This window comes from Hippocampus comes, unplaced genomic scaffold, assembly GCF_001891065.2.
Source record: "Hippocampus comes isolate QL1 unplaced genomic scaffold, H_comes_QL1_v1.1 scaffold429, whole genome shotgun sequence".
Lineage (NCBI taxonomy): Eukaryota > Metazoa > Chordata > Actinopteri > Syngnathiformes > Syngnathidae > Hippocampus > Hippocampus comes.
This window is the reverse complement of record NW_017808402.1, coordinates 246,839-268,902: the sequence shown is the minus strand read 5'-3', so window position 1 is coordinate 268,902 and position 22,064 is coordinate 246,839. Positions and strand designations below refer to the sequence as shown.

Here is a 22,064-nt window from a genome sequence, read left to right as displayed (position 1 = left end):
CACTGAAATTAGCATGGAGGTGAGCTCACACTGAAAAGAACTGCCATTCAATTACACTGACAAGCGCCTAGAAACAGTACTCACGGGCATATGAACTCTGCACTGTGTGAACAACGACTATTACTCGAGTTTAGTTGGGAACCTTCTCTGCCATTTCTTCTTGCCCTTTAAATGTGCGCCATCTTTTCTGACGGACCTCGATGCTGCCTGGCGCGGAACCACGCGGAAGATGCATGGCTCTCTACTCCCACTGACCTGCCTACTGTACGGTTCAAAAAATCAATAAAGCCGCCTGAAGCCCGCCAGTCGGATGCTCCCATGCGTACGCACAAACGTCGCAATCTGCACGAGCATGCGAAATATTCTCACTCATTTCAGACCCGCGTTGATGTGACAAACAGGTATCCTTGTTTTGTATCGGGAGCACGAAGGACACGCATGTCATCTGTGGCTGCGTGTTCCGATCAATGCGGAGGGAGGGAGGGAGAGCCGTTGCGCATCGTCGCCACGACGGCGCCCCGGTACCCCGTATTGCGTGAATCTTGCGGCCCAGAGTGTCCTTGAGCTATCACCTGCTTCCATCTGTGCAGTGCCGTGCGTGAGCTTTATCGTGAATTATTTTGTCGTGCTGGAAGTGTGGAACCGCCTCGCAGATAGAGCAAAGGGATCACTTCCCCCAGAGAGCGTCACCTTGAATCACATCCAAAACGCCGTCCATTGACTTGAAGCCCCACTTCTTCTTTGTAGGAGTACAGATTCGTAGCCAATCGCAATGCCATCTACTTACCTGCAAATGATTTTGGGGAGGAAAAAAAGTATCTGCTCCTCGTGCGTGCGGGTGACGGAAGCTTGTTCCCCTGTTCTCCGCGTAGCCTTTGGGTCCCAAACACTCCCTCCCTGGTGTAAAAGTGAGATTTGGCCGGCGAACTCGCCTTCGGAGGGAGAAGATGATGAATGAACCGCTGCCGTCTCCCTTGCCAACGCGGTGGCATCGAGGCCCCCCCTCCCTCGCGCCGCCATTGGCTGCGGCGCTTCGGGGAGGCGGTCCTCTTTTGCCCGGATGGCTCCGCAGCTGCCCGTCAATCACAGCGCAAATCCGGAGGGGAGATTGGGAGGAGGGTTCGGTCGGCTTAAAAGATTGATTTCTCCCGTGTTTACACTTTGAAAAAGGGGGCCTGTAAATCATGACCATTAGTCAATACGCAACTACATGGAAATTATGTTTTAGTGAGAAACATGATCATTAAATTGCCTTCGAAGCATTCTAATTAAATTGCCTTCGCAATACATCATGTCGCTCTCTTGCTTTGGACCTTTTTTTTCATACAAACCGTAATACCGATTTTCATGGTTTTAACGCTCCCGCATTTTTTAGGACGAAGGAGTATTTTTGTCCTCATCATTAACCTATTCATCAGAATCATCATTATCCATGAAAATAAGAAAACAATCATGTATCGATTGCATCTTGATACAACTTCAAAATCAAAATATTGAATATGAATCATATAACATATTGTAAAAACCAATATTAATAAAAATATGAACAAATAATTATAATCATTAATTACATGTTAAGAGTACAATACATCAAATATAAATATAAAAAATGTTAACTCGAAAAAATGTAAAATTAGAATTATTTTTTAATATATATATATATATATAAACACATACATACATACATACATACATACATACATACTGTGCATGCAAAAATGAAGAAATCAGCTGACCTCATCGGGTTCAATCGATCCCTCAAGGTCAGCCGAGGCGTATGCACCAGTGACGGCATCCATCACCTTTCGAAGGACCACTGCGGCCCACACAGAGCGTAATCTTTGCTTTTCGTCCTTGGCTCCAAGGTGAGCATTACTCACTTTGACTGAGGTGAAGATCATCAGATAAAATCACCAGTGTGACGCTCGCGCTTGACCACTTTGGCTCCAGTTTGCACTCACAATGGCGCTGTGGTGCAAAGGTATGCATATAAATATATGTGTGTGTGTGTGTGAAAAAGAAAATTCTTGGCTAGGAAACATAAATGTCACGATGCAACATTTTATTGCTATCAGTCTCTGCACGGGTTTCCATTTTCAGATGATCGCTTCTGCCGCATTGTCCCATCACAATTCATCATTGAGTTGAGCGTCCAGTCTTGAGTTCCAATTGAAATATGGATAATTGAACCACCATCACGGAACTGTTGCCGTCTAATTGAAGCCATGCTTCATGTGAAAATGGCATGAATATAGCACGAATCTCTCCTGCCTGTGTTTTTTTCCCCTTATGAATATTCACGAGTGAATGTACGCGGCTGTGCCCGTGTGTGTACGTGTGTGTTTGTGCATCCATCAGCAACACTGGGTTGCCACGGGAGACGGGCCATCCAGTCCGCCATTGTGCACTCACCCTTCTCGCTCATCATGCCCTCGCTCGCAATCATCCCATTTGCCTGTGCTTTACTTTTACGTTTATTTTTTTCCGAACTTTTCCGAGAAGAAAGCCGAGTACACACACAGACACGCCGGGGGGCCAATTTTGTGCATTTTCCCCTCCCCGTACTCAGCAGAGACCCCTTTACAAAAAGTGACTTTTTCTTTTTTTTTTTCCACATAACGTGTTTTGTTTTGTTTCAGATCCCTGCAGAACGCGCAACGTTTCGGACACCACTGCGACGACAACAGCAGGTCAGACGAACGATATCGGTATTGTGTGAAATTCAATCCACTGTTCATGTCTTGATGCCGCACTCGCATGTAAGGTTGCTTTCTTCACGAAGACCGACATCGATAATGTTCATTTCTAAATCCACACATCAAAGCCCCAAAAAGTCCAAGCGGGCTTTCTTTATTACGAGCAAAAAAAACTCTGAGCTTAGTTGGCAGATGTTAATGAGCCTGTCTGTAAGCAGAGCAATGGATGAAGCACCTTGGGCAATGAGCCACTTAATCATGATGGGGGAGGGAGGGAGAGGCGCGGGGCTTAGGCAACCATGACGATCACCTCCAATCAGACAATGATTCCGCTCCTGTGACTCCATATTGAAAAAAAAAAAAAAACGAAAGAGGGAGGAGAGAGAGCAGTCTGACAGCTCCTTAATAAGACACATTAATGAGGAAGAAGAAGAAGATGGCATGAGGGGGGAGAAGAAACAAAAAGATCCTCCACACCTTGAGTAACTGAGAATCTTGGATTATTGAGCTCATTCTGTTTCGGTCCCAACAAGTAATGGCCAGAGAAGGTTTTATTTTTGTCTACTTGGGGTCACCAACATCACGTTTCACGTTGTAATATTTGTGACTTTGAATGCGTGTGGCTGCCCTGGTGAGTGACGTGGGAGTCGGCGAATGAGAGTGGAAAGTTACTTTTTCTCATCGGATTATTCAAGTTACTTTCAGCCGTAAATCACGATTGTTAACTCCGCATTTGGTTGCCACTTGATCACAAAATCCCAATAGTAGTCCTATTTGTTGGGAGTTTGTATGTTTGCGGGGATCTAACTCTTATGTGATCTGAAAAGTTTCATGGTGCCATCATTTTTCGATTGACTAAAGTATTGACACCAGAAGAACATTTTTTTTTTTTTTTTCGGTTAAAGTCCACACCTAGTATTCTTCATCTCAAAGCCTGTTAAGTCCTGAAATAGCCTGCGTGCCAGCAGAAAGTTTCGATTCCCTTCAAAGAAATATATGAGAGGCGACAGAAGGTGATGTATGCTATCGCGGCCCTGAAATAACTGGGAGGCTAAATTTAGACGCAGGTTGCTGGCGGCACAATGGAATAAAATAGAATGTATGAATGACAGTCTGCCGTTTCTGGGCGAATTTAAGGTGACAGTGATAACAGATGGCCGGTCGGGTGGGCGTGCGTGACTGTATGCGCGCGCTTGCGTGCGTGCGTGCATGCGTGTGTGTGTGAGAGAGAGAGAATGAAAGGTATCAGGGATTTTCACTTCAAAGTGGGAAGCACCACAGCAGATTAAAGCACACCAGGTATCAAACAGCCTCAGGTGGTCAGGAGCACTCAGGAGCCGCCCCTCCCCCCCAATATGTATCTGAGTGTGTGTGTGTGTGGGGGGGGGGGGGGTACTCGTCGATACTTGATAGATAGATGATAGATTAAAAATAAAACATTAACACTATGTTTTACAAAGTATTTCTCGGGGAGGACTTTTATTTTTTACGTATAAACTAAGCACAGCGACGGATACACGATACAGACAACGCAAGGGTCTGGATCTGCTTGGAATGAGAACAGAAAGGAAGACACTTGAAACAATTCGCATTTATAGAGTACTTCACCAGCTAAGTGAAGAAGAGCATTGCTGAGAGAGTGAATGAGGCCAACACGCACATACCCGCAAACACATGAATTTAGCCTCTGAAGTGCTACCCCCAATCCGAAGTGAAGAGTGACCCGTCCATCCCAGTGGAGGGCATCCGGCAAAGGCCACCGGGTTGAAACTCTCAGCCTCCCCCTCCACACGCGCCCACTCGCCACTCCACAGCGCTGTGTAGTGCCGTCGTCGTCTTTTAATGACGCGAGTGTCTCTTACGCGCTCAATCCCATAATGGTAGCAATACAAACGCAAAAAAAGAAACCCTACAGAGACTAGTCCACAGTTGTGGTTGCCATAGCAACAGAGCCAGCCAGCAGCATCCCGGCAGCTGCGATAATGGCTGTTTTAGTTGAGTGGCTGAAGGAAACACAAACGTCCGTTTTTGATCAATACTGACATCTGCAGCTCAGATGCTGAAACTGCAGCTATCATTAAAAAAACAAACAACCAAATCAGCACCGTGGTCAGCGACAAGCAAATTGACCTGCAATAAGCCGGTTGCACCACTAGCGGGTGCCAATGCACCGGTTCCGAAAAATAAAGCATACGCCATCCAGTATTTCAATGCAAATTTATTTGTACATCTTGGCAGTTTGGTAAAACGTCATGAAAGGATGTCATTTTCGAAAAAAATAAATATTCAAATATATATATATATGTATATATTTAACTTGCATAGACTTATTTTATAATTTACTATTTCTTCATCTCTGACGATGAAGAGTTTTTCTTCTTTTACCGTTTCATTCCAGATATAGAATAGAGCTGGATCTTTGATCTCAATGAATTAGATGATGGTAGACTTGATGTCAGTAGCCTCATTCAAAAGGTGAAACTCATTCAAATTCGTGACACACATTGGAAAATAGAAGGCCAATTACTGCCCAATTTGTTTTGTAAGAGTCATTTTGATTGTGTTTTATTCAAATTGTTTGAGGTAGCTCAAATAGAACTAAAAACGATACAGATTTTTTTTTTAAAGATTGTGTCATGAATACAACTACGAGTTTCACTTTTTGAGGTAAAGTACGACTAAACTTCTTTTCATTACCACTTGTGACAGTGTGGTTGTTGCTCACTGTTCACGGAACAATATAAAGGCATTTTTTCAAATGTCAAAAGGTAGCAGTTTCAACATCCTACCAAATAACAATAACACTGGGTTCAACTCTTACAAAAAAATAGGTATATTTCAAGTGCTTCATAGAGGTAGTGAAGATGTGCATCATTGCTTAGCATGTAATACTTATTTGGCTGCATCCATAGTTTTGATCTCTGATGTGGAATCTATTGGGGAGAGACGTCAGCCACTTCGGAAACGGGTTGCTCATCCATGCCGGCTTGTGTCATGAGCTCTGTCACGTTCTCCTCCAGACAGCTGATTCGTGTTCCCATCTCATCTAGTGCCACGGTCAAGAAATCCAAGCTTTCCCATTTCCTCAAACGCCACTAATGTGATGCTTCAATCTAAGCGTCATTAGCCCCATCTTGTGGACACAAGGTGTAAGTGTATGGCGGGGGGTCCACAGTTTCCAATAAGGGTCCTGACATACAATTTTACGAATAGTCTAAACTGCTTTGGCCTGAGCTCAAAAAACAGTGAATAGGTGACTTTCTCTGCAAATGACATTATTTTCCCTGCACAAATCAACCAAACGGCAAAATCGGGAACCGTGAATAGTCTGGGGGTCTATTGTAGAACAAAATCGCAAACGGAGTTTTGAATGCACTGAGAAATGTGTACATTTTGGAACGTGGAAAAACAGATCTGCGTGTCTTGAATATTCTGAAGTTGTTTATCAATAAAAACGCATTGTATTGTAATTACTTATTCACAATGCGTCACGAAAACGTTTGGGAAGGAAAAAGAAAAAAGATATTTTCGACGTTACGACCGTCGCGCGGTGAACTATGACAGCGGCGTTAAAACTCGAAGTCCGTCGTCAATCAAGGACCAATGACAAAAAAAAGAAAAAAAAAGCTGACTGTTGCAACTGAGGATATTTTGTTGTTCCAAATGTTCAGTAATGGCCTGGAATCTTCCTCGTAGCCGCTGCATTGTTTCGTCCATCTGTAGGAAACAATGAACATTACACTTGTGGCCAACCACAAAAATGATACATTACAACATACCGCCTGGGTCAACTCTTTGGCTGCTTTGCACTCAGTTTTTGACATCCTTTACCAGGCGTTTCGCTCACCACTTTGCGGGTCGTATACTTGCATCGGACGACCTTTTGAGTTCATCTAAATCGAGAAGGATGCCCATCCTTCACTAGCTTTAGCTGCGAGCGCTCGGCAACTTTAATTCAACTTTGACTAGCGTCCTTCAAGTAGCGTTATTTCCGCCTCCTATAATCGCCATTTCAGAATAAAAGGTAATAATGAAGCATTGCACGGTGAAACCGTTATTTTTGCATTAGTGGTCCCTATTCGCCATTCAGATGTGAACTTTATCTAATGAATAAGCTTGCATTGATGTCGGAATAAATGCCGTACGTACCGCAAACTTGTTTGTTTTAGCGGTGACAAGTCTTTTATCGTGAAGGTATGTGTAAAGTATTTTTGGTAAGATGTAACTTTACCTTTTGTACATTTGCCAGTCATGAGTCATTGTTCCATTCATGTTTGCACTAGGGAGCGAATTTTTAACTCTTCGTCAACTTGTATATCCCCGTATACATATTTCGCCACCACAATCAGGTTTTTAGGTTTTTATTTCGTTACATAACAGATTACATGTGTGTCAGTGACAGATAATGCTGTTACACAACGAGAAATCCATCTTGAGCAGTGAGGTTTTTAATCTGGAGACTGAACATATCTATTCTTAGAATCTTTGCACATTTTAGGAGCATACGACACTTGAATGCACAACGTTGCATTCAAGCTTCGATATTAATGAACAAATTCTAAATAAAATCAAGTAACTTGTTTAGTAATAATACCAAACTGATCACAACTCGCGTGTCACTTAGAGTATGTAGTTTAACTTTGTTTATTTAGAAACACGTAGTTTCTATTTTTATTTTATTTTTTTTGCTTACGACGAAGTAGAGTAGGGAGCTATTTTGAATGAGCAAACATTTGGTCGGGAAAACGACGTCCGCCGTGGCGACAATGCTAAATCCTAAAAGCATTTCCACTACACAATAAAGCATCACTATTTCTGAGCAAATCCCAACTGTAGTAACAAAAAAAACATTGAAATTTGCTAATAAGTAAACACAAAATAATTTTGACCCCTGGTAGCGTGAGTAGGTTTTCTCCATTTTGAAAGCATAGTTTATCTTCAATGAAGCAGAGGAGTGAATCATCTGGAATGCATCAAACATCTTTGGTTGTAACGTCACGCGTGACGTTTACAGGAAGTGGCGGTCAATGTCGCCAAAATCCAAACGATTCTCGGCTGTCGGTAGGCGAGTCCAACTTTTTCTCGACGAATTTGCCGTTTCCGTTCGAAGGGCACTTAAACGTGACTTTGGGACGTTTTGACATGTTAGTCAAGTGCAACCTTTGTGTAAAACTACTCCCCACTGAAACAGTGCGTCTCCTGCTAGATTTTGGCTTCAGTCCCTTTGTCCGCTGTAAATAGGAGTGACAACATTGAAACTACCCTACCCATTTTTATTTGTAACGAGCGATCTCTGCTGTCAAATGCGCGGCATTAAGAATTAGCGAAGGTTGTTTGTGCGTCGCCCCGACGGCCAGCATCAAGCGAGTGGCAAATTGAATTGCAGCTCATGATGCAAGACGAAGCGTTTGAGCAGATAGTGAGCATGTTCAACTGGCTGGTGTCGTGGGTGGCAGCCGGCGCAATGATGTTCGGCGGGGTGGTTCCCTACATCCCCCAGTACCGGGACATCCGGCGCACGCAGAACGCGGAGGGGTTCTCCACCTATGTGTGCTTGGTCCTGCTAGTGGCCAACATCCTGCGGATCCTCTTCAGGTACAAAACCAATGCTGGTGAGCCACATGATAAGCGTACTTTGGGAAAAACACCCGATTTAAGAATCAGAAGAATGTATCCGCTAGACACACGCAAAAAAAAAAAAAAAAAAGTGTCAGGGCACCACATCACCAAACTCCATTTGTGAAACTGCTGATTCAAGATACTTGCAAACCATAATACACAAAAACATCCCACAAATCTACACACACGACTGCTGTATTGTTGGTGCACGATCGCATCAAACTCTCATCTTGAGACCTTCTTGAAGCGATCTGGTATGCGGCGTTGCTCCATGTCGAAGGCTATTTGTGCATCGTTCCTGTTTCTCCCATCAGATTCGGACGCTACTTTGAGACACTGCTTCTGTGGCAGAGCATCATCATGATCGCCACCATGCTGGCCATGCTCAACCTGTGCACCAACGTCCGTGTGAACGCTGAACTCAACACCAAGCGGCGCTCCTTCCTAGGTCAGAAACTTCTCTCGTACAGGGTCGCAGTTTTGAATTTAGACCCGCGTGGTGGACCAGATCAAAAGCCGTCGCGGGCCATATATTGTCCCAAGGGTTGTCGGTTCCTCAGCCAGAATCTACATTTACGCAACTCAAACAAAAGGCCATGCAAAAAATGTGCTCAGAGCTGAACCACGGTACTCTTTGCTTTGGAGGCTTCTGTTTACTTAAGCGGTTGAGTCATCAGGGGTTTAATGCGTCGTGTGAGTGAAGTCACATGGTGTGTGTTTGCCGGAGCGTCCCGGTCAAGGCGTTTAATCCTGCTTCAGGATCCGATGTACTCAAGATAAAATGGAGGGGCTCTACGAGCAAACAAAATGGAAGCTGAGATGCCAAGTGTTGAACACATTATGTCTGACAAACACTACAAGGCAATTCAAAATGAACATTTCTCCCATCCAAGCAGTTCAGGGCGTGTCCCGCATTCTGCCCGAAGGCACATGAGATAAGCAGATTCAAAAAATGGAATTTTTCCCATAAACACGAAGAAAAAAAATGGTTTTGTTTGTTTGACCTGCCTGCTTCACAATTCCCAAATGAGGTGATTTGTTGCCTTTTTTAGTTATTTCTTAACTATTTCCGTTATGTGCTGGAAAAAAATCACCTATTCGCTGTCGTTAAGCTTTGCCCCGATTCCTGTCTTATAAAACTAGTGCTTTGCTGCCATCTGGTGGCATCCAAAGGCAATCATAAATCTTTGCGGGAGTGTCAATGACTTTTTCCGTATTCATGGCGGGGCTCAGGGGAACACCGCTGTGGAGTTGGTCGCCTCCTTTTTCGGCTGCAACAGTTCCTTGAAACCAAGCTTCTCTTCTTCTTCTTCTTTTCCTCACTTGTGCATTTATTTCCCGTCTGTAGCCTCAGACATTAAGGACGAGGAGGTCCGAATCCCTAAGAGGCTTTTTCTGGGTAGGTACTCTGCTGAAATGTGCCCGCCATCCTCCGTCATCAGCTTCTCCGGCGCCCCTCCTTCCCTCACCCTCGCCATCAGACCTGACCGACATTAACTGACGACTAACAGCATTGGCAGCGCCCCACTCGCTCACGCGTCCTCCGTATCCGTGACTCTCCTGCATGGCACACTGCATGCTACTCGACATCACATGCCTGTAGCAGCGCTCAATTGCCTGTATAATTCACGCATTGTTTGTTTGTTTTTTTTGTTTGTTTGTGGCTGGCGTAGACTTGATGGCCTTCAGAGCTGTGCATGCTGAGGTGTAATCTGTTGTTCTTCCTGTCTCAAATGCTGCTCCGCGTGCATTGATTGAACGCGAACAGCCTTTTGTATCGTTTGAACACGTCTCTTTGACCCTCTTCTTGCCTAATCGATGGTTTTACATGAGACGCCCGTGCCACATTGCAAAGCAAAACAAACGGCACCTGAGACGCTCAGCTGTCATTTCTAATGTTGTGGGCACGCCTGTTCGCTGACTCTGTGATTTCTACTAACCTCTGAGGATCTTAATGGGAAGCTTCATTCGGGAATACGGTGCAGTACAATAATTGTACCGTAGAATTCCTAGTACCAAAAAAATGGAGTAATTGTGAAAATACAATTTCAAACTTCCTATCATTCAGAAAAATCTATATACACACATTTTTTTCAAACAAACAAATTGGTATTGTTGAATAAAAGCCTAGCTTGAGGTCCCTGCCATTCACATGCAAAAAGAAATGCTCCACAACATTAGAAAATTGCTCCTCAAATGAAGTCACTGATTCACAAAACTGCTCCACAAATAGAAAAAAAAAATTGAGAGTCTTGTTCAAGTCACAACTCTTTCCTCTCATAAAATTTAGTGAGTTTTTAGTTTTATTTTTTTTTAACGGAGAGGAAGCTTCACTTTTACTTGGTCCGATTTTGATTTCTCTCTTTTAGTTCTGCTCAATTTTTCCTCATGTCTTTTCAAATCAAGTTGACTTGGATGAGCGGGTCTCTGTAATTGTCGACCCTTCAATGCGATGTCATCCGCCTGTGACGGGGTACTTCATCTTGTGGCTTGCGCCATGTGTTGACTGGCAACGTATCAGGCGCAGACTGAACTGCAGTTTCCTGTATGGGCATGAGATGGCACTCCGAGACTATTTGCCCGTCCCACGCGTCCTTATGGGACTGAGCCCGGTTTGCCTCCTCCATATTTGTCACTTAATATGCCGTATTCCAATCATTGCTGGTTATTTTGACGAAGGAGCAGATGTATAGGTCCCCCGAACGTGCCGGCCATGTTTCTCAAGCCCCTTCGAAGAGAGTCGCGCACACCGCGGACGGGACTCGAACCCTGCAATTTAGGAGGGCGGTGCCTTCAGGCCACCGCGGCGCACCCCATGACCCCGGTCAGCATGTCCGCCCGCGCGTCATTATTAGAATTGATCCCATGCCGCAACTTGATTGACGTCCCCACGGAAACTCGGCGCAAATAAGCGCATTGTACAAAAGCTGATGGCTGACAGGAAGTGGAAGTGAAAAGTTCAAGCCGCGAATGGTGTCGGTCCTCCCCCGCAGTCTTGGGCGGCCTCCGCCCACGCGGCTCTCCTGATTGCGCACCTTTTTTTCTCGTTGCGTAAGCCCTAATCATAGCGCGTGATCCTGTAATTGTTCTCACCGCGGCGGCGGCTGCTGCACAGTGCCATTAGAACAGCGGGCCCTTCTATCCAAACAGCTTGACGTTTGCAAGCGAACAACCAGGCAGACTTTTCATCGTATGACTTTCTCGCACGGCCAAATAAGGATGCGCCACATTCTACGACTCCAAAACGGATGATTTGTTTGTTTCGGGTGAACTGCAGACAACATGGCTTTGAAATCAAACTGATCAAGTGAAAACCAAAATGCCATTTCTGGGTGGCGCGATAGCCGAGCGGTTGAGCGCATCCACTTCATGTTGACTTGATCGTTTTCACGTCGGCATTATGGAGGGAGGCCGTTCGTCAGGGAAGCGTTTGGAAGGTTGATTTCATCAGCTATGAAGCATCGCGAAGACTGAATAGGCTTACACCGATGACGCAATCCTGTCAAGAAGTTTCAATTCCTCTGATCAATGCTCCTTCTAGGTTGTGGGCCGGTGACAGACAGTGGACAAAATCATTCATTCACGTACTCGTAGTTTGATTCTTGAACGCGTGCTCCGGCTCAACAAGACGTCAAAGCCGAAATGTTTTGGGCCACGGCGGGCGACTGTAGTTTGAATCGGATGCGTCGTCTCGGAGGAAGAGGAAGCGAAAGCCTCCGGGCGCCTAAGTCTGTGCGACAGTAGAGGGCTTCGTCCTTTTCGCAATTACCCACAATGCGCTACCGGCGGCCATATTGGAGGGCTGTTCTAAACTAGCCATACACGAATTCGTGTATGCCGGTAGTGCATTGTGGGTAATTGCTAAAAGGACGGAGCCCTCTGTTGTTCTGCGCAGCTCTGCATGCACGACGCTGCTCTTTGTGCTGCTGCTGCTGCGAACTCTCGCAGGCACAGTTGAAGACATTTGCCTCTTATTTCGCCACATCGGCGCTTTTGTCACAAATGGCATTTACACAAACGGCGGCGCGTGTCGTTCACTTTGGACATTTTGGTGAGGCGCCGACCAGTCGTTGTCCAGGCCGAGCGTCAGTTGGCATCGGGACTCAAAACGTATTCCTAAAAGGTGTCTCCTCCCTTTTGCATCTGGCTGACAAACTCCCCCTTCCACCGTCTGCAGAAAGAGGTTCCGTCGATGAAGTCGGTTGCATTTTTGCTGCTCCGGGGTGACTTTAGCTGGCTTTCACATCACGTGGCGCATGAGGCTCACCGTCGCGTCGGGTGGCTCATGGCGCAGTCGCCAGCTTCTGTGTTGGAACGTCGCTCCGCCGTCCGTTCTCCGCCCGCTCATTTGTGTTTTTATCAGCTCGGCGCAACCGCTGCCGCTTGGCCCGCGCTCACGCGTCTCCTCCGATGCCAGCGGGGCTCTCCGCGGCTAAACAAAGACGAGCGGCGCTCCGAGGCAAAGTCCGTCGCAAACAAACCTGCGCGCCGCTTCGCACCTTTTGTTTGCCTCTCCGGCGAGTTTGGCAACGGCTAAGCGACGCACCATTGGCTTCGTCATCCGGCAAGGCAAGAATGAGAATATTTGCCCGAAGGCCCGCTTACCTCGTCCGCCAAGCGTATTCATTCGGAAATGCCACGTAAATGTCACGAGCGCTCTGCCTTCGTTCTCCGACGAAAGCATTTTTCATTGAACGCTGAGCTCAAAATGTCATCAAAGCGGCTGCCTTCCCACTGCTGATGAAGAGGTTAAGTTAGCGCAAGAACAACTTGGCACTTTTCTGTGCTGTGTGCATCTGCAGGCGTGTACGCTGAAGCTTATTGCAGCTTACTGAGTCATTTGGTCGTGAAGCCCCTCGTGTGTCTCTATTATACTGCCCCCCCTTGTGGCCACGATGACTCATACTGGATAATACTGTCGAGGCTTTTGTTTTGTTTTCACTGTTGTTTGTGGTACTGGAATGCATTAATGGCATTGCCATTGATTCCAGTGGGGAGCGATGATTTGATTTGACGTTCCCGTTGGTTTCCAATCGGTCCGTTTGGTTCATTGGGGATTTTTGAAGTCGCGGCCTGCCGCTGGCCCAGAGTCAGATGGGATGCGCTCCAGATGACTGGAGACCCTTGTCGAGGTATACCGACGGATGTTTGGCCGATGTTCCCGTCAACTTGCATCGGGGCTCAAAGCGGTGCCGATGCCGCCGATGTCGCCGCAAGTGTTTCGGGTTGTTTTGCAGTCGCGTCACTAAAATGGGATTGGAATTGCAGCAGTTCTTTATCGAGTTATTTCTTGGAATGGCGCAGTTGAGTGACAGGTGTACCGAACGAATCCTCGGCTAGTTTGTGTGTCAGAAGAGAGCCTCTCTTGTGTGATTGGATGAATCTGCTGTACTTGATTGCTTTGAATGCTTGTCGAAACCAAAACCAAAATCCCATTTAAAAACGCGGCAGATAGGAGCTTCCTGATGAATCTGTTCAATGGCCTCCGCCGCTCCAACATTCAAATCTGTTGAAACAAATCGGGTCGACGCTGCCGCGGCATCGTCGGAACGGGAAAGGCGTCCCCTGCGGGGCGTTCGCTGTCATCGTCGCCGTCTCGTGTGGCCTTAACATGACCCCGCGATGACTGCTCGGCCCTGTTGATCGTTACGAGAAGCGAACGGTGTGCTCGGAATCTCCATCCCATCATTTGTTCTGAGCAGGAGCCCTGTCGAGCGGCGGGCGCCTTTGAAATCATTCATTAGTGTCGACGTTCTCAGCCGCGCTGTTACAAGCCGCGCCGACTGCACAGCACCTTCCGTCGCGATCATCGTCCCCCTCGGGGGCCTCCTCACAAAATAACAAAGAAGCACAGTGGGGGCAGCCTCGTATACTGTCGTTGGATTTATTTTTTTTTAAATTGTATTCCTATCTTTTCAAATACATTGTGTGCGGATTCACGTCTCCAGTGTGAAGCCTTTTTTTTTTTCATCTGTGTTAATTCGTTTGACTATAAATAAGAGCTCATTTTCTCACTTTTCCTCATTTGTAAAGGTGCCAAATCTGTCTGTTTTTCTAGAGGTATCTTAACCTGCAATCTTCTGAGTGGCGTCATCTGAAAATTTGCTCTTCCTATTCGATTGTGCAGGCGTAGCTCATGTTGTGGCAACCGTATCGTCCGTGACTTTTAGACTTCGACTGGAAGTACTTCTGGTCATGGAGCCGCTTCCTGGACTACGTTGAGTGCGTGGCGGCCTTCACGCTGACGGCGGCCTACGTCACCTACGTGCTTGTGGACTCGGCCGTGTTCGTGGAGACGCTGGGCTTCTTGGCGGTCTTCAGCGAGGCCATGCTGGGAACGCCGCAGCTCTACTGCAATTACCAGAACAAGTCTACCGAAGGCATGAGGTGAGCGCTTTTCTTGTTCATGTTTGAAGCACGAGAGCCCAAGCGACCAAAGATTTAGATGTTTTTTGTTTTTTTTTCTTCTTTTCGGACATGTTTAACTGCTTTGCATATGCCCCACCGTCTTCCTTCCATTTTCTGTGTGCGGGCCTCAGTCAAAAATGTTTGCACTGGCCTGCCTTTGAACTACTGCAGGAAATTCAGAACTCGCCGCACACGATATTTTTGTTTCTGATCCGCAGCCGCAGGGTAGCCAAACGGGAGCGTTATTTCATGATGGATTCCGTTTGATCCGTTAATGGAGGCAATAATCTACAGATTGATAAAAATGCTCATGGCTTTGGGTGTTATTGTTCCTCTACACTGAACATTTCAACCTTTCCCAACCATAAAACACGTCGCCAACTTGAACGCCGCGCTCTGCGTTGTGATGATGGATGGATACTGGAGTGGGAAAGTGGAGATGATGGAGGGCGCCATTTAAGGCGGAGGGGAACGCAACACAATATAAGTCGTCGTCGTGGGACGTCGACAAGGCTGATAAAAGGCTGTTCTCGCAGCGTGTGTGTGTGTGTGTGTGTGTGTGTGTGTGTGTGTGTGTGCGCGTGTGCGCAAGTGCATCATGAGTGCGTGCGTGTGTGTGTGTGCGCGCCTCGTCTCCTGCCGGGCTCGCTGCAGTAGTCAGATAAGCGCGCTCCAGCAGGGCTGCCTGGCCACCAAACTCGCCATGACGGCTCCCACGCTGTGCTCGTCCATACACGCGCTCGTGCCCTCTCTGTTCCGCGCTTTCGTTTGATTTTGGATCAGACAAGCTTCCTACCCGCTCCACCCTGTCCTCGGTCAACCAAGGCAGATCTCGCCTTGCACCTCCCAAGTCAAATCCTCAATGAGTTATGCAGCCGCATCGAAATGTGTACTGTCGAGGTGCGACGATTCATTGACAACTGATTGGACATCAAATTCAGCGCTTATTATTTCTGAGTCGTTCATCAACAGATTTTTTTTGGGTGTGGGGGGGGGGGCGTGGTGATTGACGACTGGCCGATGACTGGAATTAGCGTCTGAGATGCAGAGGACGGGGAAGAGATGGAAGACGGGGATTCCACGTGGCAAGCCCTGAATCGAGTTAAACTGAAAGGGAACAAAAAAGTCCTCGTGTCGTGTTGCTCAGGCAACGTTTCAATTATTATCCTGTGCTACCTCGCCTTACAATTTGAATTTGTTCCCCAATTCCGCACGCACTCAAATCACCTTGCGGTGTCGGAATCGCCTCTTGAATCACAGTACGATAAAAGTATCCTCCCCGTTTTCCAAAGGAGCTTGTCATCGTTCGGGTCACGGGGAAGCTCGAGCTTACTTGGTGTTGCTAAAGTGTTTCCTGATGTTTTTCGAGAGACTGAGACAGTCGTTATTCCATCAACAAGAATCAGGAACTTTCTAACATTCGCCGCTGTGAAGGAGCAAAGGGCGTACCGCAATAATCGCGGTCATATATGCGGTACTCTTCCGCCGCCAAGTAGGGCACCTTGCCCGCTTGCTCTTAATATTATGCATCATCTGCATCCAGTCGACTTCATCGCTGGAAGGCATCTTTTTGGCACAAGGTGCTCCAAAACCCAAAGTGTTTGTGTCAATGTCAATTCGAGCTCGGCAGCGTGCAAAAAAAAAGAAAAGCAAAGCAAAGCAAAGCAAAGCCTCTCAAGGTGTCATTTCTTTTCCCCCTGCATCCATTGTAAACATCATCCATGATCTGGTTGCTGCCTTCCGTCCTGTGGGCACAACCTGCTGAGAGTTGACAGCCGTTGCTAGGCTACTTCACCTCGACTCCCGCGCGGTCCGTGCGGCGCTCATCTGTATCTATTCGCAGCACCGTATAAGGTCCGGAACATATGTTGAGACACCCACCCGGGAAAGTTTGACAGTGAATAAGTGCGTGTATATGCGAAGGAGTAAGCAGAGGGCCAGTGCGGCGTAAACCATCGTGCCCTTTCTCCAAAGAACCATGCCGGAAAGCATCTGGCCAATTGCGAACTGGCTCGTCGGTAAAACGTTTCAGACCGACCTCCAGCAGACGCAACAAGCCAGAGTGGAAGTTTGAGCGAATCCTCGTCGCGACTTTCTCGACATCCAAGAGAAAGCCCCCTTCCTTTTTTAACAACATGGCATTTGTCCCGTGAGGACATCCTTGTATTTGTCGGACGCTAAATACGGTCGGTCTGCATGCAGGTTCGTTTCACTGCTCCCCCGCTTCAAGTTTGAATGGCTCCACATGGTGGCTTGTCTAATTACGCCGCGCTTGTGCGGGCAGCTTTCCGTATTTTTCACCGAATTCAGCCGCTGTGTTGCACTGAGCGGGCTGTGGAACGCGCGCCGTAAAGCCTATCGAATAGTTTGAGGCCTCTTGCTATTAGTATGCGGCTCGCCAAAGGCAGACGTCGAGCGACCTGCCATAAAACAACTGCGAGACGAACACTCATCAAAGAGACGGGGGGGAACGTCCGGATATCCAAAGTGGAGCCTTATAAGGCTCGTGTCCTATGATGTCGGATAAGAGCTTCGCAGCTTCATTTCGCCAGCGCACGCACATACTGTATGTGAAGAAAAAGAAAAATAGCTTCACCGCCGATGGTGCTGCGCCGTCACCCCGGCGGCAGCGTGCAAGATAAAGCAGCTTTTGGACCAGCCGCAGCTGGAAAAGCTTGAGGTCAGTCCCTGGGACTCATGAGCCATTGAGTCCCCCGGGCACGTCTATCCTAGCAATCATCACTTTGGAGATTTGTGTGTGTGTGTGTGTATATATATATATATATATATTTTTTTTTTTTTGTGTCATACGTTTGAATGAAACTATTCATAAGATGACCTGGGAATGGACTGTGCAGGTCACGGCGTATTTGCGTTCGCTTGAAATCCAACGTGTTCGCTTGAACGAAATCCACACTTGTTAAAGTGGGAGTCGTCGTGGCCGCTTACTGCAACGCACGTCATTGATCTCAAGTGTGAGTTTTTGACCTTTTCAAAGGACCGTTGCGACGCTTTCTCCTCCCGACCAATCACCGATGCGAGCCTCTGCGCCGAGCGCCTCTCCCAACGAGTTGCCAGACGATGTTCTGGCGGCACCCCAGACGCCCTCTGGATTGGAGGGGGCGGGGGAGGATTCGATCAAACACCACTCCCGCCTCTCTCGCGGCTCCCCGCGGGAAGTCTCGCGCTCATAACCGAGACGACGGTCGACGAGGAGCTTGACAAAGAACGTCGCTAACGAGCTCCGCGCTGCGAGCGGGAGGTTGCCGCGCGGCAGGGAGGCGAGCAGGTACAGAGACGCCGGATTGAAGAGGAATGGGCTTTGAGGAAGAGAGAGACGCTTCCCAGTCAGCAAAGAGCGTGCCAAAACGGCAGCACGTAGGCGGCCTGAGGTCAACGGCAAGGCTCATCCGCAAACGGGTCCTCCAAATGAAAAAGGGCCAAGGTCAAACTGGACGTACGAATCGCACGCATAGCTTTTCCCCGACAAGACGAGGCGGACGCACAGCAGATGAGGCGTCTTTCGTTCTTTAAAGGAGGCCCATCGGAATATGGGAAGGCGGGCCGTGCGCGGGAGTCGATCCTGTGGCCTTTCCAATCACGCCATCCATCTTTGTCATTTTTGGCGGCTACGTATGTTCACAAGTCCCGCTTAAGTCATTCAATCCCAGCCGTTTTCGCTGGAGCAACCCCCTCGATCCCAGCGTTTGACTTATCTGGCAAGGCCCACACAATATTGGCTTCGAATGCTACATAAACAAGGAGCCCACCAAAATAAAGCTTGGACTCTCTTCTTTCAGCACAAAATCTTTTTCCATTCTTCAGCAATCGGCATTTCAAGATGGCAAAGTTTCATGAAAATGGCAATTCCTGGGCAAAAAACGGAGAAAAGGAGCTGTTTGGAAAGCGTGCCTTTCTAGCACGTGCCACCTACTGCTCGCTTTTGACACGCTTTACAATGCAAACGGCTTATTCTCATTCACAGATTGCATCAGACCCTCCTCCTCTCTGTGACGCAAATAAAAAGACTTAAACGTACAAGTATGTCCTTGGTAGGCGGGGCCTAATTTGATAAAGACGTACAAGTCCGTCTTGTGGAATGAAAGAGTTCATAGGACCGGGGCCGCGCAGTAGGGAGCGGCGAGATGCAAGGGCATGGGGTGGAGTGGTTTTGATGCGTTTTGAAAAAGCACGCCTCACCCACCGCGTCCCCTCTCAACTTGTTCCTCGCAGCGTCAAGATGGTGCTGATGTGGACGAGCGGCGACACCTTCAAAACGGGCTACTTCCTGCTCACCCAAGCGCCCGTGCAGTTCTGGACTTGCGGCATGCTGCAGGTCCTGGTGGACTTTTCCATCCTCTTCCAGGTTTACTACTATCGCTTGTACCCCAAGAAGCCGGCGCCGCACGCCGCCTCCCACAACGCCTGCGCCAAAGCCCTCTGAGATCCGAGCGCCGCGGCTCAGGAAAACGGGAAGAACTCGAGATGACTCGCTCGGTGTCTGCGCCAAAGCCTTGCGCAACTTGTTGCGCGTCAACCCGTCATCGTGCTTTTGAATCTTCCCGATGGTATATTCTCCCAATGTAACCGCACGGTCTGGAAAAAGGGGCGACTTATGGAGTTGGAAAGGCTTCTCCGCGGATGCTTCAACTCCGATGTGAAGTCTTGAATCAAAGCATCTTCTGCCAAGTCGCGTTCATTGATGCAAAAGAACATTTGGTCAAGGTCACTTCTCGCTTTTAGCTCCGGTCTCTAAATTTCTCACGGTCGAACCGTAACAGGAGACCCGGCATTTTTTTTTTTTTTAATTCTGTTGCAACGCTGATACTACGGCAGAAGGCGGATGATTCCCGGATGGATACAAAGAGGCAGCATGGAAAAACGGCACGGGCCTCGCCGAGGATCTTTTCCAAAGTGTTGCCGTGATGTCTGAAGGAATGGCAAGATGAGAAATGCAAATTGAGGGCAACCCTGAACCACCGCCGTGGCTACCATAACCCGCAATCCAAACCCTGACACAAGCTTTGCTCCCCTAACCCCAAACCGGGACTAATCCGTTTTGTGCATATCTGTGAAACCTGCGCATGTGGGGAGGGAATCTTTGCACTGTTTACCGAACCCAAGCGGCTTTTAATTTGCGGAATTGACCGGAATTGGCTGTTGCATGCCCCCCTTTTGCCTTCGTCCCCCCCCCCCCCCCCCAGATACAGCTCGCTGCGCACTCATTTCAATCTGTATGCATCGCTGAATGGATGAAAAGGCATTTGCTGTTTGTTTGTTTGTCCCCCCACTATTGTTGCCGACATGCACGGTGAGAAAATGCGGCTCAGTTTTGCCACCTTTGTTGGCCTCGCGTCCCCCGCGTGCCCTCTCAGAGCAGGCAAAAGAGCCGAGTGTGTTGAACAAGAGCCAGTCAACTAGAAATGTGACCTCGGGGCGGTTTCTTCTACGAGGAGCCATCCTCGGCTCAAGCCCGCTTTGGACCTTTGCCCAAAAGGACCTCTTGAAGAGCAATGACCAAAGGTGTCGATGAAGAAGAGCCAAGAAGCCACAAAGTGAACGCACTGTCGAATTAGGCTCCCGAGGGCACATCTCTCCATGTCACGCCACGCCACCCGACCGTTTGATTGCTCTTTTGTTCCCAATTGAAGAGCTAACTGCCCTTCCTTACCAGTGTCCGAATCATTTCACGAGGGTTTGTGTTCCATCTCCATTTGCTTCCATGAAATTTCATTTCCTGCTCTGTGGACGAGCGTGCCATCTGCCCACATGGGCGTTTCCCCTTTTATCTTTCTTTCCCAATCATCCGGACGGGACATGACAGTGCTATTCATCTTCTCTCTCTCTCTATATATATATATCTATATATACATATATATATTGATAGATACAAGATGTTCATTTTGTGCTACGTTTCAATTAAAGCATATCTCGTCTACCTCTTCGTTATCTACCAACAATGGAGTGGAAAAAAATGGATGAAATAAAGAGAGCAGGTAGAGGGTCAGCCGGTGTATTATGTTTGTTTTGCGGCTACTATATATATATATATAAAATTGTTTGTTTGTTTGTTTGTTTTTTTGCTTGCATTGTACAAGTACGTCTTGGATTTTCATGATATTCCGAAGGTGTACCTCGTGTCCAATGAAGAGCCCTAATCCATCCATTGTGGCTTTCCACGTGTCCAGCGACGACCGCTTCTACGGTATGATGAACAACTAACTCCTTTTGAAAAATGAGCTTCCTGTCCCTGCCGCTTTCATTTTCCTCTCTTGTCTTTCAACGGGTTTCTCCTTTTCGTCGCTGTGTGCGGCCGCCGCTCCGTTGTTTTGAAGGGCGCTCACCGGTGTGAGGAGCGTGTCCGCGAGGTGAATTTCTTGCGCGTATCTTTTTCCGCAGCCCGAGAAACCTTCGCCTCACACGAGGCGCTGTCACTGTTGAGCAAAGTCGGCGGCGCATTGAGCCAACATCGTTGGTGGAAACACTGCGTTTATTAGGAACAGCCAATGTGGACCAAACAATTCAGAATGTTCTAAGCACAGCACGCACGCTTGCAAATTTTCCGTGCATCCTTGGTGTGATGGATTGCTCATCCATCATTTCCTGCTCAGGAATTCATTCCAATCTTTCGTTGTATTGATGATTGAGTTTTTTTCTTTTCTTTTTCGCCAAGACAGGCTCTTTCAAACCCACATTCCAAGTCGTTTCTTTCCAATCAACCATTTAAAAAAAGACATTTGTAAAAACACACACAGCAAAAAATAATAATAATAATTCAAATGTTTGTGTGCAATAGTTGCATGCGTTGATCCATCCTAAACATGCCTGTGTGGGATTTTAAAAGAGCACAGCTTCATACTATTTACAGTTCAACACTTTTTTTTTTTTTTTTTGGGTCATCTATTTGATTTTTCTACTGACAAGGCACTCCAGTCACACACAGTCACAGACTGCACTCGTCGTTTGAAGAAATCCATTAATTCAACGCTTGGCTCGGCTGAAAGCGCGTCAGCTGTTTTGTTTCTGCTGCTCAAGGGGGGCGGGGGGGCGGAAATGTATCAAAAGGCTCTTGCACTTTTTGTTTTAGCCTTTGCACTCCAGCCAAGCTCGAAATATGACTAAAGGGTTGTCAGCGACTGATACGCACAACACGGTTAACATCGATGACGGAGCGCTAATACAAAATTCCAACTCAACATTTATTCTGGAATCCCCTGAAATGTTCCATAACGCACCGTTGAGTGCTTGCTGTTGCGGGCCATTTATTTTTATTTCTTTATATTTTTATATACCGATACATATATATACAGCCCTCGAGTAAAGGTTAACACCACCCAAAAA

General features: G+C 47.3%; 3 protein-coding genes across 4 annotated transcripts in view; 1 reads left to right on the top strand and 2 right to left on the bottom strand.

Annotated features, from left to right (window-relative positions):
* LOC109508288 (hippocalcin-like protein 4) overlaps positions 1–978 on the bottom strand; it is a 14,664-nt gene extending 13,686 nt beyond the window's left edge. Inside the window, exon 1 of the mRNA XM_019858183.1 lies at positions 789–978. The gene's annotated coding sequence lies outside the window, so the exon portion shown is untranslated. The remainder of the gene's footprint in view (positions 1–788) is intronic.
* A 3,918-nt stretch (positions 979–4,896) lies between these two features.
* hsbp1l1 (heat shock factor binding protein 1 like 1) lies at positions 4,897–6,729 on the bottom strand. Its single transcript, XM_019858180.1, has 3 exons — positions 6,476–6,729; positions 6,347–6,413; positions 4,897–5,745 (listed from the first exon to the last, which is right to left on the bottom strand). The coding sequence occupies exons 1-3, from the start codon at positions 6,518–6,520 to the stop codon at positions 5,630–5,632; spliced, it is 228 nt and encodes a 75-aa protein (XP_019713739.1). The 5' UTR covers positions 6,521–6,729; the 3' UTR covers positions 4,897–5,629.
* Positions 6,730–7,640: 911 nt separating this feature from the next.
* slc66a2 (solute carrier family 66 member 2) lies at positions 7,641–20,730 on the top strand. Of its 2 annotated transcripts, XM_019858177.1 has the most exons (5): positions 7,641–8,291; positions 8,630–8,763; positions 9,664–9,714; positions 14,486–14,702; positions 18,957–20,730. In XM_019858177.1, exons 1-5 carry the CDS (start codon positions 8,086–8,088, stop codon positions 19,165–19,167), a joined length of 819 nt encoding a protein of 272 aa, XP_019713736.1. In that variant the 5' UTR covers positions 7,641–8,085; the 3' UTR covers positions 19,168–20,730. The 2 variants fall into 2 exon arrangements, with proteins under 2 accessions (XP_019713736.1, XP_019713738.1); XM_019858179.1 differs by lacking the exon at positions 9,664–9,714 and having other exon boundaries at positions 7,644–8,291.
* Positions 20,731–22,064: the final 1,334 nt, after the last annotated feature.

What these genes read in the sequence shown, in the direction of transcription:
- hsbp1l1 (XM_019858180.1), bottom strand. Translation starts at nt 6,520, where the DNA reads ATGTCAAAAACTGAGTGCAAAGCAGCCAAAGAGTTGACCCAGGCG. An exon ending in CCAAAGAGTTGACCCAGGCG is followed by an intron (nt 6,414 to 6,475) that starts GTATGTTGTAAT and finishes TGTTTCCTACAG; the next exon opens with ATGGACGAAACAATGCAGCG. An exon ending in TGAACATTTGGAACAACAAA is followed by an intron (nt 5,746 to 6,346) that starts ATATCCTCAGTT and finishes TGACCGTGGCAC; the next exon opens with TAGATGAGATGGGAACACGA.
- slc66a2 (XM_019858177.1), top strand. Translation starts at nt 8,086, where the DNA reads ATGATGCAAGACGAAGCGTTTGAGCAGATAGTGAGCATGTTCAACTGG. An exon ending in ATCCTGCGGATCCTCTTCAG is followed by an intron (nt 8,292 to 8,629) that starts GTACAAAACCAA and finishes TTCTCCCATCAG; the next exon opens with ATTCGGACGCTACTTTGAGA. An exon ending in CAAGCGGCGCTCCTTCCTAG is followed by an intron (nt 8,764 to 9,663) that starts GTCAGAAACTTC and finishes TCCCGTCTGTAG; the next exon opens with CCTCAGACATTAAGGACGAG.